Source organism: Poecile atricapillus, chromosome 3, assembly GCF_030490865.1.
Source record: "Poecile atricapillus isolate bPoeAtr1 chromosome 3, bPoeAtr1.hap1, whole genome shotgun sequence".
In the NCBI taxonomy this organism is placed as follows: domain Eukaryota; kingdom Metazoa; phylum Chordata; class Aves; order Passeriformes; family Paridae; genus Poecile; species Poecile atricapillus.
In genome coordinates, this window is record NC_081251.1 from 81,004,866 (window position 1) to 81,023,608 (window position 18,743).

Genomic DNA, 18,743 nt, shown 5'->3' on the forward strand with positions numbered 1-18,743 from the left:
CGCGGGCTCTCGCCGGCGGCCGGGACCGCGCGGAGAGCAGCAGGAGGAGGAGGAGGAGCGGGAGGAGGAAGAAGACGGCCGAGGAGGAGGAGGAGCGGGAGGAGCAGGAGCTGCCATGGTGCTGCCGCTCGTGTGCCGCGCGCTCCTGGCGGGCCGCCGGTGGCTCCCCGGTGCCGCCGCCGCTCCGCACGGTGACCGCCGCCTCTCCCCTGCTCTCCCCGCAGCTCCGGCGGCGGCTGCGCGGCTCTGCTCGGGCGCGGGGGGCGCGGCGGAGGCGGCCGGCGGGGACGGGGCGCTGCTGCGGCACCTGGCGCGCAAGCTGCGGGCCAGCGGGCCGGTCACGGTGGCCGAGTACATGCGGGAGGCGCTCACCAACCCCGGCCAGGTGCGGCGGGGCCGGGCCGGGCCGGGGGGGCCGTGGCTCGGCCCCCGCTCACCGCGGCCCCGATCCCTGTGCCGCTTCCCCCTCGCAGGGTTACTACACGCGCCGCGGCGGCGTCGGCGAGAGCGGGGACTTCATCACCTCGCCTGAAATCAGTCAGGTGTTCGGAGAGGTAACGCGGTTCCTTGTGTCTTGTTTGTTTTACTTTACCCACGCGGGCCTGGCTGGAATCCTGGTAGACAACAAGCCATGAGCCAGCAGTGTCCTTGTGGCCAAGAAGGCCATGGAATCCTGGGGTGCATTAGGAAGGGCATTGCCAGCAGGCCAGGGGAGGTGATCCTGCCCCTCTGCCCAGCCCTGCTGAGGCACATCTGGACTGCTGTGTCCAGTCCTGGGCCCCTCAGGACAAGAGAGACATGGAGCTCCTGGAGTGGCTCCAGTGGAGGGTAACAAAGGGGATTGAGGCACTGGAGCATCTCTTAGGAGGAAAGGCAGAGGGAGCTGGGCCTGTTCAGCCCCGAGAAGAGGCACTGAGAGGGGACCTCATCAATGGCTGTGAGTGTGTGAAGGGAGGTGCCAGGAGGATGCAGCCAGGCTCTGCTCACTGAGCCTGAGCAGTAGGACAGGAGGCAACGTGCAGAAAGTGATGCACAGAAAGCTCCACCTGAACTCAAAGACCTTTACTGTGCATTGGCACTCAGATTGCTCAGAGAGGTTGTGGAGTTTCCCTCACTGTAGACATTCAGGAGCCATCTGGACACAGTCCTGTGCTGTGTGCTCCAGGATGACCCTGCTTGAGCAGGGGGGATGGTCCAGATGGCCCACTGTGGTCCCTTCCAATTTCCATCCCAACTGATTTCTAAGACAGTGTTCAAATGTCTTACCAGTGTCAAAATACTGGAGTAGCAATGACAAGGTTCAGGTTATTTCCCAAGAGAAAAAATCTGTTTTAAGGGAGGAAGGGGGGTTTTGTTTTTCAGAAAGTCCTTTGTCTGAAACACCATCTGTGCTTAGTAACACTTTAATACAGAACTTGCTTAAAAAGGGTTATGGTGATTTTCCAGTGTGAAACTCCCTTCAAAAATAATCTCCAGAGTTTGGTCTAGCTCACACTTTGTTTCCAGAGGTGAAGAGGAGCTAAATCCTGTTCTCAGTGACGCTTTGGTAAATGCATTGTCAGGAAGAAGAGTTGTACAAAGGCACCTGGGCAGTGACTTGCATTTGAACCAAGTTCTTGCTCCAGCCAGAACAAACTCCACATTTACTGATGGAGAGTTGCTTCTGCTGGGCTGATAGCAGTCCATGACCAATTTTAATACTTAAAGACAAGAATGTGAAGTTATGTATCATAATTCCTCCTAACTTAAAAATTATTTTTCACTTTAAAAGACAGAATGTTGCCATGTCTTAATTATTATCAGGCATGATTTCCCACAAGTGCTGAAGTTATTACTGTAACCTGTGTGTTGTTTCTCACTGACAGTTAATAGGAATATGGTACATTAGTGAATGGATGGCCATGGGCAAACCGAGCACCTTCCAGCTGGTGGAGCTGGGCCCAGGGAGGGGCACTCTCACTGAGGATATATTGCGGGTAGGTGAAAACTGTTCATGTTGTTTGTTTCTGGCTCTGTTCCATAGCTAAGAAATCTGAAGGGAAGATGTTTTGCTGTCAGTAGTAGCCTGTTTTGCCCTAGTAGCCAGATCAGTCAGGTTGGCAGCTCAGATTCTAATTAGAATAGATGAGTTTCTGGGACTCAGGACTCTCAGGTGGAAGCAGAACAGGGGCCAGCGTGTTTACTCTGCACAGACACACCTGTGACCTTCCAAACACAACTGGACAAAAGGGGAAGGCAGGAATATTACATTGGAAATTATTTTTGCGTAGAGAAACATTATCCGAACTGAAAACCATCTAGGAAGGTGTTGCTATGTGTAACTGGGATGGAAACCTTAGTGCAGGGAGCAGAATAGGGGAGTACAGTAACACAGAATGAAATTGTGTTTGGGCATTTCAGGGCCTTATTTCTTTTGAATTAATGCTTTGTGTTCAAAGCATGGCTGTCATAATTAAAATGCTGCTGATTAATAAACAGATTGCCAATAGAATTTAGCACCACATAAGAACTTCTATTCTATTTACATATGTTAATGAAAACAGTGAAATGTGGGATATCAAACACTTGTTTAAGGCGGCAGGGAAAACAGAACCATTTCTCTCCTAATGCTAGACCTTCTATAGGTCTTAGAGGAGCTGCTACAACTCTTCCTAATTATCAGTTCATGTTGCTGACCTTACAGCCCTGTAATGTGTAGCCATTTTTTTTTAATTGTAGCAGCTTTTATTAAGACTTATGAAGAAACACTTCCCACTGAAGGAGAAAAATACGGTCTCTCTCACTGAGATTGTTTTGTTAGTGAAAGCCAACTAAAATCTTTTATCTTGAATAATTAATAGTGAATAGTAAATAGTGAGAAGAAAGGTTAATACTTAAACCTTTAATGTACTCAGCAGAAGACTGTGGCTAATAGAATTCATCTGCCTTTATAGGTCTTCAAGCAACTTGCCTCTGTTCTTAGTAAATGTGATGTCTCTGTTCATCTGGTAGAAGTGAGCCCCAAACTCAGTGAGATCCAAGCAGTGATGCTGACAGGAGGGATGGTGCAGCCAAACCCTGAGGATGAGTCTGCTTACATGAAAGGCATTAGCAAGACTGGAATTCCCATTTTTTGGTACAGAGACATTCAAGATGTGCCACCAGGTAAGGAGCTTGAATGCCTTGTTGAAGGGATGGTGCCTGTCCTCCATTGACAGCTTTTGATAGCAGAGGGCATCTCTGCTAGCCTTCACATTGGACAGAAAAGTAGTTATATACATATTTGTTCTCACTTGTATGAGTCTGAGGCAGGATCTTGGTTCATTTTCATCACTGCTATCTGTTCTGTCTACCTTCATTTGGGGATAGCTACCCAATTTCCTATATTCTGACTTTTAATGGGAAAAAAAAAAGCCCCAAACCTTTACTGTCTTTGCCTGAATCTCCTTTCACAAGATAGTGATCTAAAATTCATGGACTGGATGCTAGAGCTAGCTGTAGAAATGGTATCTTTAATGTGTGCAAGTGGAAGTAATTATAATTATTTCATAACCACATTAACTAGCTTAATTCATTAAAAATCAAAAATTCTTTAAACTGGAAGCTGCTCTGGAAGCATTAATAATTTAATGCATTCTTTTTTTACCTTCCCACAGGTTACAGCTTTTACCTAGCACATGAGTTCTTTGATGCCCTGCCAATACATAAGTTTCAGGTATAGCAAGATTATTATTGTAATTGTGACCACAATTGTGACCACCTTTTCTCTTTGAGGAAGAACAGAATTAAGGTACCAGACCAGACACATGCCCTGTCGCTGATGATGAAATAATTCTAAGTGAATTTGGACAAATAATGCTTAATTCAGCTGATAACAGTAAAATTAGTAATTATTATTGAGTATAACTTGAAGAAATATAACTGAATTGAGCATATATATATTAAAAACAGAATAGAATTGAATATAACTTGAAGAAAGATAGGATTTCTTTCTGCTGAGATAACTCTTTAGGGTTTGGGGTTTTTTTTTTATTTCTTATGCTACATTAATGCAGCTTTTAATTTCTACATGATTTTATGTAATACTACTAACAAAAAACTGAAGGGCTTTCATTTGAATAGTAATGAGAGCAGCAAAATAGAGCCTAGTTATGATTCAGAAGTAGATACTTTATGGAAATCACCAGTAGAATGAAATAATTTATTTTGATAAGTTAAATGTTGCACTGTCAATAGGAGAAGCAGCCTCTTTTTTTGGAGCATCATTCACTCCTTTTAAGTATAATTAAACCTGTATTTGTTGGCTCTGCAAATGAGACTCCACCACAAGCTTTTTCTAAGGCAGTTATTGGAATTAAATAGGAATGAGTAATAGTTGTTAATAATGTATTCTTCCTAAACCCTTTGTGAAAAGGCTTGACATATTAGTTCAATCAAATGAACAGGATACTGTGGTACCTGTTGGAGTGTAAAATGAGTACTTTGGGCTCATTGAACAGCGAACAGAGAAAGGCTGGCGTGAGGTGTTGGTGGATATTGATCCAGAGGTTCCTGACCAGCTGCGGTTTGTTCTGTCACCATCCAGGACCCCTGCAACACAAAACTTTATTCAGGTGAGGTTCTGCCTACCAGAGCTCATCCTTACACCTTTATTGACTCTTTCAAGTACATTTAGTGCTTCTCAGTTACTCTGACAGCAAGAGGCTCTCAGTCTATAAATAGAGCTTAAAATTTCCACAAGCATTTAGCTTTGTGTGCTGGGAAACTACAGCACAGAAATTACCAAGAGTATCAAACTTTGCAAAATAGGAGCTTGAACACACAAAATGTATCAGAGAGCAAACCAAGGCAGCAAGTGACAGGCAGAGTTCTGCATTGTGTGTGTGGCATCACCATCTCAAGAGTGGCCCTGCCCCAGCCAGGCTCTCAGCAGGGTACTCAGGGCAGCTGCCTGTTTCTGTGCCAAGCTGACCTTTAAGAGGAAGTGGCTGTGGTTTCTTCCTGAAGTGCACTGGATACTCAAAGCTGAGTAATTAAGTACCAGAAATTTAATGAGCTACTAAGTCTCACACAGCATGATCTTCCTGAAGTACCACAGTAAGGAAGTTTCACCCGATACAGATACTCTTGGTAGAAAAATTTTCATTTGACTATAGGTTATTAAAGAGGTGACTGAAATCCAGCACTCAGAAAATACTAATTAAGAATGAGTGATAGCAAAAACTAGCTCAAGCTAGTATAGGTAGCCTACAAATCACCTCCTGTACCTGCGTGTCCCAGCAAAGCAGCAGCCCCAAGGCACCAAGTGTGAGGGATACTTGGTTTGTGCTTGTCTGCTAATACAGGTGTTCTGGTCTTTGAACTCTGCACTAGCCAGAAGAAACAAGAGACCACGTGGAAGTGTGTCCTGAGGCTGGTGCCATTGTGCAGAGGCTTGCCTGCCGGATAGAGAAGGATGGGGGGGCTGCTCTGGTTGCAGATTATGGCCACGATGGAACCAAAACAGACACTTTCAGGGTAAGGCATTTGCCCTGCAGCAATAAGCCAAAAGACTCTTGTTATCTTTTGTCGTTAGGTTCTTGTAAGATACAGTTTGTAGGTGAGCATAATAGCAAAAACTGCTTAAAACTGAGTAATTCCTATTTAATCAGCACCCAGAAGGGTTTCTGTCAGATGGAAAGGGTAATCTGAGCTCTTGCTCCATTTATCTCAAATTTTCCATGTATAATTTGCTGTTGTCACCCCTCAAAGGCACAGCTTAATTTTTGCTGGCTATGATGATTGGACTACAGCTGAGTGTAATGTTCCAATTTCATTTTCAGGGTTTCAGGAATCACAAACTTCATGATGTGCTGAGTGCTCCAGGCACAGCAGACCTGACAGCAGATGTTGATTTCAGCTACCTTCGAAAGATGGCACAGGGAAAAACGGCCACGTTAGGCCCCATAAAGCAGCGGGAGTTTCTAAAGAACATGGGCATTGACCTCCGACTGCAGGTACGAGACTGCTCACAGCTACAGAACTCTCCCAGTCCACAGCCAATACTCTTGAGCAGGCATGAGAGCTTTAGTAAAAATCTTTGGGTTTAAAATGAAGTTGTTCAAAATAACATGTAGGTATGAGATCAGAAAGTTGCTTCTGCTACATGTTAGTTACTCCAGCTCCCTGAAAGTAAAATGATCTTTTTATATTTGGGAGCAGTTAATGCAAAACTTGCATCAGTGTATGGGCTGTGGACCACCACCTCTGATCTCACCAGTTCTGCCAACCATCACAGCACTGTTAAGTGAAAAGGATGCAAGAAGCGATTGCAGGTATACAGGAAGGGCTCTAACCTGCTTTTTTTTTTTTTCCAGGTGCTCTTGCAGAATTCAGGTGACACAGCAACTCGTGAGCAGTTACTTCACAGCTATGATATGCTGATGAATCCCGAGAAGATGGGGGACTGTTTTAATTTTTTTGCCCTGCTGCCTCACCACAGACTTGTACATCCTGACAAGAAAGATAAGCCAGAATCAAAGTCTCCCCTACCACCTGTTGCTGGATTTAATGAACTGTTACTAAAGTAATTTCAAATATTGCTGCAAAATGTGTGATGGCTGTTTCAGCACACCAAACCTCTTGACTGACCTACTCAAAGCAGTATGAGTGGAAATAAAACACTGCAGATAAAGAAACCAGCACACAACAGAGCAGAGAATGAACAATGCTTTGGGGGTCTTATGATAGAACTGAGTGAAATATTTACTAGTGGAATCAAAACTTGTCAATACCATAAGGAGTCTTTAAATATGTTCAAGCTTTGGTACTTAAATAAAATCAAGATGCCTTGACACCTTTGAAGATATTTTTATAAAGAAAATAGTGACAGGATGCACATAAAAGGAGTTCCTGCCAGCAGAATTTCCGCAGCAGGACATATCTAATAACTAATCCACAAACAAGAAAGTATAGAACCATTTACTCCCAAGAACATTTGATAGGAGAGATAATTCACATCAATAAAAAGAAGGAGTCTGATAGGGAAATAAATTTTATTTTCAAGCTTACCAGAGGATATTTACAAACAATGGGGTGTATAAAAATATAAAAGTACTTGACAGTGTCATTTTGAGGCTATAAATTTTACATGAGCTTTTTCTAGCATCACCATAGCACTATTGCTTGAATGAATGCAACTTAATTCTTCTAGGGGTAAGGGTATTAAACACTGTAACCTACTGCTGTCAAAGTCTGCAGTAAAGGTAGAAAAAAGGGAATAAAAAACTCAGCTATTTCTACTACTCTAGGAATTTTACTCATAATGTAAGTCTGATTTTTTTGGTTTCTTGACTACTAGCTGCTTGTGGCTTCTATTGTCTGGCCCCATAAGTCTGCATATGATCAGGCAATCTCCTCCAAAGGCCAATAGCATTATTTTTAATACAACCTGAAGAATAAATAGCTCATATAATATTTTGAAGCAGAGCAGACTTAATGGGGAGAGACAAAAGCCAGTCCTTCTACTTCAGTATTTTCCCCTCCTTCCTCTATTCCTGTTGTGCTTTTTCAAGTGACTGAGCTGCTTTATTTCCTCCCTTAAAATAACACAGTAACAGCTCAAGCAAAAAAACCCTGAAGTTTAAAACCAAACTGTATCTACGTTATTACAGTTAGGATGGAATATAGCAATGACTTCACTGAAATTTGGTCACTTGAGCACTAGAAGTTGAAAAATAGCACTGCTTTCCTTGCCAAGAGCAGGCAAATACCAAACTACCAATGTCAGAGGTGATTGCTCTGGTTACAGATGTGAAAAGCAGTGCCTCTTTGAACAATCAGTCCTGAAACCCTCTCTAAACAGGGTTAAGAATCCAGATCTCAGCCTTTGCCAACACAGACACCTACAAAATGCAGTGGCAGATAGAAAAAGGGCAATAGAAAAATGAAGAGTGAGTTAGAGACCCAAACCTACCTGTGGGCACATCCTTCTGCAGCTGCCACTGACCACTGCTACTTCAAGTAGCTGCCAGCTGTGAACTAACCATGTAACATTTTAGGTATATCTAACAACTTAAAAATCTCGCCTGTTTCCTTACCTGAATAACAACAGTAGAAAAAAAAATTACTTATCTATACACAAACAAAAAAAGAAAAATCTTTGTAGGAGAGAGGAGCTACCCAAAAGCCTCTCACTGCCTTTGCAGTTCAAGCCTGCATCAGTATTTTGGAAATACTTCCAACTAAGCTCTAGTTAAGCAGCTTGGCACATCAGGGATGCAATACAGCCATCCAGCACCTCAACACTGTTATCCCACAAAAAAAGGATTTCACCCTTTTTGGTTTTTAAAACAAAAAACTCTCTTCCATTTGCATTTAAACAATTTAAATTTGCCTCAAACTTCTTTGAAATACCATTAACTTGAACTTTCCAAGGGAATAATTTCCAAAGAACACTGCTGTTACCCCTCTATTGTGCCACAAGTCCAGTCAGTGTTTGGGAATCCTTCAATTGAGGCATGTGCACAGAAAAAACTGAGAAGTTGCTTTTGGACTGTTCATTCAGCTCAAACAGTTCTGAGCACAGTAAAGAGGATGGGAGGGGCTGCAGGTTAAGGTGGGAAGGCAAAGTCCTTTCTCCTACAATCCAGCTGCCCTGGCAGAAGCAACAGGCAATGTGGTATCCACTGTTCCTTCCAGGTTTTGAGCAGAGTTAACATAACAAGCTAGCAGGCTACAAACTACTCCTGATGTAAGTCCAGGGGACCTTAAAAAATTAGAAAAATTTTAAAATCTTATTACTCAAAACAACAGAAGAAAGCTGCATGTATTTTTCCCTATTTTTCCACATCCTTCTGCTAGAAGCTGATCTTCCAGAGTGAAAGAATATGCTACATCAAGTCTTGTGTGCTCTCTCTGCATTACTTGTGTAGTTTTAAGGCAAAATGCCTTAGGTGTGTATCAATGACGTGCCAGCCTTGCCCAGCAGCACACTATTGTGGCTTATTGCTTTTTTTAACAGACAAAATAAAAGCCTAGCACGGCTTTGATTGTCATCTCAGACTGCCAGCCAGCATTTCAAGAGGAATGTAAGAAGTTACAGGGGGTTTTTTTGGCTTTTTTTTGTGTTTTTTGTTGCTATCTGTAAAAAGTTCAATTAGGGCCAAGACACACATATTTAACTGTCTAAACAGCAGCAAATCATTCCTTCATCTATGAACCTGTATTTAACTAAACCACCCAGTTTTGCTTTAGCCAAGGTATTCTGTACTGATTTCTTTATGGAGTCTCTTCACCATCCACAATTTGAGAAACAGGAGATGTATCTAAGCAACAGAAAACAGTCCTCTATGGCCTAGTAAATAGGGATTAGAAAACTATTACAAAACTCTTACTGCATAGGCTATGAAAAAAACAAACCATTCAGTCTGTACACGCTGCTCCTCAGTAATGGCTTTGTAGTCACCCAGCTCAATGAAACGTTACCCAACAGGGCTTTTTATCCCACTGTCCAGTAACCACTCAGAGTTCAAGTCAGGGATGGAGAAAAGCAGATGACAGTCTATTCCCATGGCAATGCAGGATCCTCTGGGGCTTTACACAGCAAACTGTGTGTACAGCATTTGGAAAGAGCAATAGCTGTTCCAAAACTTAGCTTCAGTTTCTGCCTGGAGTATCCTTCTTTACTGCAATTTAGCATAATGAACAGTTCAAGGGTCTTCTTCCATGTCATCTGGATTAGGAGCCATAATGAAGTGCTGGGGGTACTCAAGGTTGTGTTCGTAAGCGTGTTCTTTCCAGCGTGCATCATCGCTCTCGTGGGTAATGTAACGCTCTCCAATGCGTGTTTCAAATTCTCTGAGGTCAAGCCAAGTCTGATAATCCTAAGGAGTAAAGGAGATTTAAGGAAGCAGTTTTAAGAAACACCTGCACTACATTCCCACAGATAAATTCTGCAGTTCGTCTCTAGGGTAAATAGCCGCAAGATATAACAACAAGATCTGCTAAAAAAAAATAAATAAAATAAAACCAAAACCAAACACCCTCCCACAAGATCCCCCAACACTGTCCACAAAGTATAGTTCAAAACTAAACAGGCTAGTATCTGTGGTTGTCAAAGCACCAGATAAAATCCATTCCAAACAAACCTGTTATAAACAGACTACAAGTTATGGCACACACCAGGCTGTGTGTCCACTTCAGCACTGAACAGTGTTTGCCTCCATGCTGATTTCACAGGGCTCCATGCACTCAGCACTGCCCACAGTTGGGGGGAAGCCAGAAGAGTAAACCCATGTTGTTGTCAGACAGAAAGGAAAAGGTGGGAGGGACAGTAAGACAAATTTTCCTTGAGGAAAGAGCCATTCACAGATGGACAGAACCCTGGAGGCACATCAAATGCAAAGCTAAAACCAGAAATACTCCAGCCTTCATGAATGCTTGTTAGCAGCATGTGACAGCTGCAGTTTTCATAAGCCTCTGAAGGATTTCAGACAAAAAATTATTCACCCATTATAAACACAGCAAAAAAGGCAGGTGAGCTTACCTGTAACCACGGGTGACTAAGGGACTTGTCGACACTGAAACGTTTTCTCATCTTCACTTGAAGCAAATTGTTTATTAAATCGATGGCTGACAACAACAAAAATTACAACATTTAAATACTAATCACTTCTCTCATCTTTCACATGCTGCAGTAGAAATTAATTTTTTATGTGTGAGTGTATCCTCCAGTGAACTCCTTTAAATTTAACCAAGCTCTTGAATTTCATGTTCAGCTTTATGTTAAATAAGGCTAAAAAATAGGGATGGAATAAGTTCCCTCTACTTTTGATGGAAATACTAAAAGCTTTACTATGTTATTGGTTAATCTTTTTCCCCTACTAATTTTAGTGATTTTCCAATAAGAACATAATCTCATGTTCCACAACGAAACAAGTACTTCCACTATTGTGTACTTTTGTATATATCCTTCCACATCTACCTGTGTATTAATCAAATATGGTAACAACATATAACCAAAGCTGGCACTGGAGAGCTCTAGAGACCAGCCTTGTAAACCTCTAGGTTGCTCAGACCTGACCCTTAAATCTGTACTTCCTAATGTACAAACCAGAATTCCAGATTCAACTTTGAACCATTTCTGTGATTGTAGTTCAGATAAAATATGCCAGCATTCAGCAAATACCCACAAATGAATTAACTTTCCTTTGGGACTTCTGGGAAGTGTCAGACTACTCATCCCACTCATCATGCATGAAATTAATTTTTCTTGCTAATTCTCCTGACTCCCCTGCCCCGAAGATGATCTAAAGCATTATATTTCACGATTTATCTTTCAAAAATGCATTTACCTCATATTTATCCACTTTGGCATAGTCTACTGAACTCCAACTATCGACAATTTTCACACTCCTTCCTAAATGATCCTTGATGTTTAAGCATTTGAATGTGTTACCTACACACACAAACATTCTAATAGAGAAAATTCATTCTTTACCTTCACTAGAAATTTCCTTCCAAGGATTTGGTGGGTACATAAATGCTGCATTTTGAATCTGATCATTGATATCCTCATCTTCATTAAATGGGAATGTACCACTGAGGCTCACATAGACAATAACTCCTACTGACCACATGTCTAGGGAGCGGTTGTAGCCTTTGCTCCTGAGCACTTCAGGGGCAAGGTACGCAGGAGTGCCCACCACAGAGCGCCGGAAAGACTTCTCACCAATGATGCGTGCAAAGCCAAAATCACACAGCTTCACCTGCAAAAGCAGCACATTTTAAACTGAGAAATCTCTGCTTGACTTCACTCCCTTTCTGCCATCACTTAAACATGGTATGTTAGGCAAACAGACACAAAACCCCATGTAAACCAGTCCATTAAGGTTTTAGGTTGCTGGGTTTGCAGCATGCAGATCAGCCACACTTCAGATCAAGATCTGAACTGGCCCTGCATAGACTCGTGTCTGAGGTTGTTGGTGTATTACATGGCCGCAAGTGTGCGAATAAGGAAAAAATATGTTGATTCCATCTCATCCAGCTCATTTTCAGAGGTGAATCCTCCCTTTCGAAAAGCACAGAACCAAAGTTTAAAACACAAATGAATCCCAACCAAATCATATTCCTCTTAATCTTATTCCAGAAGCTGGAGGCTTCGGCTACATTGAAATCAAACAATGAGTTTTAGCTTGAACTCAGACCCAGCCAGCTCTTGACATAACATCCCAGTAAAATGCATTAACAGCTGGCATATGCACCAATGCTCAAATCCTCATGATCATGCAACAGTTCCTTAACTTGAACACAGCAGGCACTTGTGGAGATAAAAGGATCCAGATCAAGTCCATCATGTAACCCCAAGTCAATAAGCCCTCCTCAGAGAATAAGAAAGAACAATGCACTAAAAGCACTTAGTGAGATGAGAAAAAAAAAAAGAGACAACTACAATACAATAATGCAGTTCAAGTAATTCTAGAAGTCACTTGAAAATCCCCCAAGAGGTTGCTTTTTAAGCAGCAGTGTCGATACTGCTTTAAAAAAACCCAATGAATAGTAATGAAAAGTATTGTTTAATCTTCACTTACTTGAGGGAATGGTTCTGCTGATGCTAGTAGTACATTTTCTGGTTTTAAATCACAGTGCACAATATTCTTGAAGTGTAAATTCCTCAAAGCAACAAGGATCTACAAAATGAATGAACACTTTCAGAACAATCAAGCAGATGAGAAGTGTCAAAAAACACACACTCTAACCAATACAGCAATTTTTATCAACAGACTCCTCAAGAACTAACCATATATACTGTGCAAGTACTGTTTTTTCAAGTCTACCAAGCCTACCAAGACTTGAAAACAAGGGGGTTTCTTCTCCCCAACCTTTTTTCCCCCTCCTCCTCTGTCTTTTTGAATGCTTACTGTTCTGACATTCATCTTTACATGTCTATAATATTATGTCTTGGGAAAGAAGGGCCAAAAAAGTTAACATAATTAACATTCAAACTTCTTTTCTTGTTTATTCAATTTTTATTAGATGTGGAGCTCTCTATGCTGTCTCTTTCAAATAGCAATACAGAAAACCCCTTCTCCAAAATCTCGTTTTGTAATTACAAAACCCAAACCTAGCCTTTCCTCTCAAAGCAGAGGAACTGACTGCGCACCTGAGTGACCATGAACTTAGTTATTCGTTCTGGAAGACGACTTTTCTCGCTGGAAAGAATCATCTCTAGCATATCCCCATGCAGTTTTTCCATCACAACAAAAACACGTTCTGGGGTTTCAAACATACATTCCAGGTTCACAATCCCAGGGTGGTGCAAATTCTAAAACAAAGCAGTATAGGCACATCACTAAAATAGAACAGTACGAAATATCCTGAATTACACAGAAATGCTGACCACAAATCAAAAAAACAGTTAAATAGGCAGAGGTGAAAAAAAAATCTGAGGAAAGAAACTAGCTTGAAACCAGCATCCATACATGTCAACTACTAAGGATAACTTGTTTAACACAAATTAGCTGCAACAATTAATTTTACCATTGATGCATGTTCTGCACTCAAGTTACTGAGTATAAGAATAATACTCAAAGATTGAGAAGCCAGTAGTGGAAAACAATACAGAAAATAATACTGAGGGAGAAAACATGAAGCCAAAGTACATACCTTTAGTGGGATCCCCTACAGTGGGGCAGATATCATCCCCAAGTTATCAACTCTACCAAGTACTCAGGAGTTTCTGCTTTTATAGGATTCCCTCTTCCAAAAGTACTCACAGATGTAAATTTAAAAATCAATTCAGAACACTTACACACAATACAAAATCTCATTAATGGTCTATTTCAGACAAAACTCCAACATGATCCCAAAACACTTCCATACCTGGAGAATGGCTACTTCATTACGAAGCTGACTTTCCTGTTTAGTTGGAAATCTCATCTTGTCAATGACTTTGATAGCCACATCTCTTCCAGTCTTCCTATGTTTTCCTAAACAGAAAGTCAGTGTCAGCCGTCAAGAGGCAGAAGCAATTCACAGCTATAAAAACTTACAGCAGAAATTCCTTTTTGGGGAAATCAGTATATTCTGTCAAGTGCACAATATTACCATATTTATATTTAGAATTGCAAATGGTGCAAGAGTAATAGCAGTGATTAGCCTCCATAGGAATTCTGTAGTTCAAACTTAAACCAGTTACCACTCTGTTGTCAGGTGCACACAGACTGACACTGGATATATTGGGTGAAGTTTTTGCTTGTGCAAGGGACTTGCACATGAGTAAGTAATAACTGCTCCACAAAATATTGCCTCTCCTGTAAAAACAACAACAACAATTCAAGGCCAAAGTGAAGACACATCTACAAACCCGCTCCAGTGGTTTCATACTTTCATGGGCTCTACATGCACAGGAAATTACACACCTAATACTCTACAGAAACGTGATATTAACTAGGTGCCCCAAAGAACAGCAATGCATTTAATACCCGGGGCAGTCTGCTGTGATCAAAAAGCTCTTAAAGGTTGTGGTAAGAAAAGGTGGTAATAAAAACACCATGCTGACAACACCACGTATCATTCCTTGCTGCAAACTGCATCAGCTACATGAGAAGCATTCTGCAATACCAGGGAGGCTGTGTCCAGGGCTAAGTGAAGAGCTGTTAATGCTTCCCCCAGCTTCTTCACAGCTACTGAACTGGTTTCTTTCAGACACATGAGAGAGGTTAATGGGATCACACACTGCAAGAGCTTGGAAATCCGAGACATTTAACGCTAAACGATGACAGAACTGTAAGCCTGCACCAAAGAAAGGTGTCACTATCCGCTCAGTGAAGGGTTTGGAAGCCATTTTAGGAGAAGGGATGACACACAGCTGCAGTGCAAGTGGCACAGAAGGTTCTACCAGCACTGCTGTGGGGAGCCCAGCTACACCTCAGCAGCCACCAGCCAGCCTCCCCTGATGCTCCCTGGTCAGCACTGGTGGCCAGGGCTTAGGCAGGGCACAGGAACTGCTCCACAGGCTGCTCTGCCAAGCAACTACTGCACCTGCCTTTAATATCATCATGAATAAAGAGGCTATCTCCACCAGATGAAGGAAATTATATTGAAATGTAGCACAAATACAATCAATTCCAAACTAGATGCAAAATACAGAATGTAAATGCTAGATCACTAAGGAATGTAAAGCAAACCAATCCATCTAACAAAACACCTAACTACACAAGCTAGACTGCAGCTAGAAATTGCCCATGAAGCATAACAGAAAAGCAGCTTGAAAGTTCCTTTTGTTAAACAAAACACAACCAGCCAGTTTTCAGTGCAAGTTTTACATCAGTAAGAAAATGTCAAGAGTAGTTTTTTTCTATCTCCCTTTTTCAGATCTTTCAAACTAATCAAAATAGGAAAAGCAGAGGGAAAGTCTTCTCACTGATGCAGGAGTTGGGTATCTATATCCTGTAGCTTTTGATTTACAATTTTGGAAATATTTGTCAAGAATATAAGACACAAAAAATACAACAAAGAAGAAAAACCCAATCCAAGCCCCACAACAGTGAAAGCAACTTAATTTTTCCATTGTTACCATTATTTCAGTATGACTACACAGATGCAGATAAGCCAGTATCAGAAGTTACCAGATCTAGCCTCCCCAAATATCAGTAACAATTAAGCAGTGTATAGAGCCAGCAAAACCATAGTCTTTTATATATAAAAGACTTTTCATACTCTTTCAGCTTCTGATTTTATATTAAGAAGTAAGCATATCCTATATATTTTAAGTTCTCATTCAGTAAAAGAAAGAATTTAATGAAAGCTTTTTTTAAGTTATTATAAGCTTTTATAAGTTATTATATTTTATAAGCTTATTATAAGTTTATTATACTTAAAAGAACTTGTAAGCATTGAATCATGAAAAATACCAAGCTGAGATTTATCTACAAGGCAATTTAGGAAAAATACAATCCAATCATTAAAGTAAGTGTCTGCTTTTGTTAATTTCTATTCATAAGAGAGGGAGGACATTTTGATCCATACTACACTATAAGAAATATAAAGGGGGCAAAAAACTTGACCTCTTTCAAGAGTGATGTAAAACCAGACCAAACTGTATTTCCACCAAGCAGTTTAGAAGTAATAAGGTATCTAACTACACAATTGGCACACAGAAAAATCATAGCCACAATACTTCCTGATTAGAAAGAAAATGTGACAGAAGCAGAAAGATTACCACTTGTAAATCATTACTTATGACTTGTTCTCTCTTTCCAGATTTATGGTCTGTGGTTTTCTCAATACTTGAGATATAAAATGAGATTAAAAAAAAGAAGAGAGAGACAGAAACAGAGTTCATATGCATGGCTAGTATTTCTTCTTTGTGATTACATACTAAAAACAAGTCATATGCTGCAACAGAAGATTTTAAAAACTAGGTGACAATACTAGACTTGAAACCCAGGCCTAACACTCATGGCAAAGAATACCTCTTTCTGCTTTACCCTGATGACAGAAATTTGTTCACATCAAGTATGTCAATAACATGTTTGCATCCATACTGTCAAACCATAAACACACTATGTGTTTTTCTAATTGCTTTTGGCCACATCTCTCAGGTGTCATTCAAAACTGTATAACTGACAACAGATATATGACTTCTAATATTGTAAAACACAAACAACAGTGTTAGAATTTGCAATTAAAAAAAAAATCATTAAACGTGGGCAAATTGGATTCCTTTGTATTTAACTGTGGACAAAATATTCTAAACTGATTAGGATGCCAATACAAAATGTAAATGCAAAAATTTAATTGTAAGAAATACTGTACATGAAACTGCAGAGACACGCAACAAAGTAATCCAAACACAACTTTTACCAAGATTAACTTCACCTAGACATTCTAGATACAGCTAAGTATGAAAAGGATAATTTTATCAAGCAGACATTCTACCTTAATAAATGGATAATGGAACGTAATGCAATTTACCTCCATATACAATACCAAACTGACCAGAACCCAGCACTTCATCAGCAAATATTTGGTACACAGAGCTGATATCCTGATGCATGAAAAAAAGAAATCACAAATATCAGGAGTCATTAAAATGTTCATGACCATATTAGTTATTACTGGCTAGACTGTAATTATATTTGTCATTAATCAAACTCTGTAAAAGGTACCATCATTACACTGTATGGAGTGGGAAAACACAACAAACTTTTCCTGAAGAGGATGCACCGAGATGCACCAAAAGCAGGGATATACGTTCATAAAAACCATGGCAAGTAAGTCAGTCACTTCCTGCTTATAACCTGGACTTCTTTACCTACAGTGCTTTCTCATCCAGACACTGCTACTACCAAATCCTTTGTAATACTCAGATAAATAAATACCACTATAATACAATGCACATGACTCACCACATTCTCCTGGACCTGGCAATTTGAAACAGAGATGCTTAGAGACAACTCTTCTGCAATAAAGAAGATAAAAGCAAGTAAGTAAATAAAAAGGGAAGACTTTTTCTAAAAAGAGTGAAAATGAAAATCAACAAAAGCCCTTTACTGACTTCTAACCCAGTATTGGTGAAATGATTTTTAGTGTTGTTCTACAGAAACTTCATACTCTGGAACTCATTAGATAAATAACCCTGGAAGTTTTGCTGGGATTGTCTTTTTTTGTCCTATTCCTGATTACAAAGATAGTAGAACAATACAAGTGTGTACACAACAGACAACTGGAGAAGCAAAAGCAATAGCAATTGTATCATAGTTCATTAAACTACTAACAATTTCTGGTAGCAATATAGAAAAATACAGGCAAGAGAAGCAGGTAGCTCCCTCAGTCAAATGAATGTGGCTTCTTATCTTCTGTAGCACCAAGACACAGAATTAATTCATAAGAAAAGGAAACAAATCAAAGAAGCCAAGTAACAAAATAATCGATAATTAAAAAAGCAATAAAGCCTATAATTAAAAAAAAAAAATAAATCTTTGTTTCATGGATAAACTACAGAAGCACATCAATCCTTGGAATATAAGGGCACATTCATGAAGTACAATTTCCAAGTAAACATATCAAATAAAGAATTCTTCAATCTGCAGCGGACATTGACATGAATTTTTCATTACAGGAATAACACTGATGCACAGGCAAGAAGATATATACCAAAGAAGGTATATATCATATATATATATAAGGAAATACCCTACTCTTTTGACTTCCAAGGGCTTAAGTAAAGCATTTCAGACTAAAAGACATCTATCACTTGGAGTTTGTCCCTCTGAAGGTATTCCAGACCCAACTGGATGTGTACCTGTGTAACCTGGACCCTGCCTTGTCAGTGGGGCTGGACTGGATGATCTCCAGAGGTCCCTTGCAACCCTAACAATTCTGTGATATTATGTTAACTTAAAGGAGAAAAAAAACAATTAATTCATCTACAAGGTATATAGAAAACACACTACAGACTTGCTAGCACTTTGAAAAGAGCCTTTATCACCCTGAAGAGAATTTAGAGAAAAAAAGATGTCTGACTTTTGCCACCTGTGCTTTATCTCAAAGAAGAAATTTACAGAGAGAAGACAGGAACAAATACTAATTCTCAAAGACACCCTGAATTCTGCTCTGAAATATGAACTCTGAGTCTTGCAAATGCCTACTGATTACTGACTATAGTCAAGTCAGTACTGAAGTAACCATACAGAACACTATGGAAAACAATAAAGAGATCAGACAAAAAAATTCCTAAGGTCAAAAAATCTGCTGCAAAGTAACTAAAAAATAAAGATACA

At 40.3% G+C, this 18,743-nt stretch overlaps 2 protein-coding genes across 3 annotated transcripts in view; one reads left to right on the forward strand and one right to left on the reverse strand.

The window, feature by feature from the left end:
• The first annotated feature begins 65 nt into the window (after positions 1–65).
• NDUFAF7 (NADH:ubiquinone oxidoreductase complex assembly factor 7) lies at positions 66–6,812 on the forward strand. The gene is made up of 10 exons (XM_058836983.1): positions 66–191; positions 225–385; positions 474–554; positions 1,866–1,976; positions 2,934–3,144; positions 3,636–3,694; positions 4,479–4,592; positions 5,353–5,496; positions 5,802–5,975; positions 6,336–6,812. The coding sequence occupies exons 1-10, from the start codon at positions 116–118 to the stop codon at positions 6,546–6,548; spliced, it is 1,344 nt and encodes a 447-aa protein (XP_058692966.1). The 5' UTR covers positions 66–115; the 3' UTR covers positions 6,549–6,812.
• A 184-nt stretch (positions 6,813–6,996) lies between these two features.
• Positions 6,997–18,743, reverse strand: part of PRKD3 (protein kinase D3) — a 44,096-nt gene continuing 32,349 nt past the window's right edge. For both annotated transcript variants that reach the window (XM_058836982.1, XM_058836981.1), the window contains exons 12-19: positions 17,370–17,422; positions 16,936–17,008; positions 13,840–13,946; positions 13,121–13,282; positions 12,549–12,647; positions 11,459–11,726; positions 10,505–10,590; positions 6,997–9,842 (exon numbers count right to left, since the gene is read on the reverse strand). In XM_058836982.1, coding sequence (XP_058692965.1) covers positions 9,669–9,842; positions 10,505–10,590; positions 11,459–11,726; positions 12,549–12,647; positions 13,121–13,282; positions 13,840–13,946; positions 16,936–17,008; positions 17,370–17,422 — 1,022 coding nt within the window. In that variant the 3' untranslated portion in view covers positions 6,997–9,668. The remainder of the gene's footprint in view (positions 9,843–10,504; positions 10,591–11,458; positions 11,727–12,548; positions 12,648–13,120; positions 13,283–13,839; positions 13,947–16,935; positions 17,009–17,369; positions 17,423–18,743) is intronic.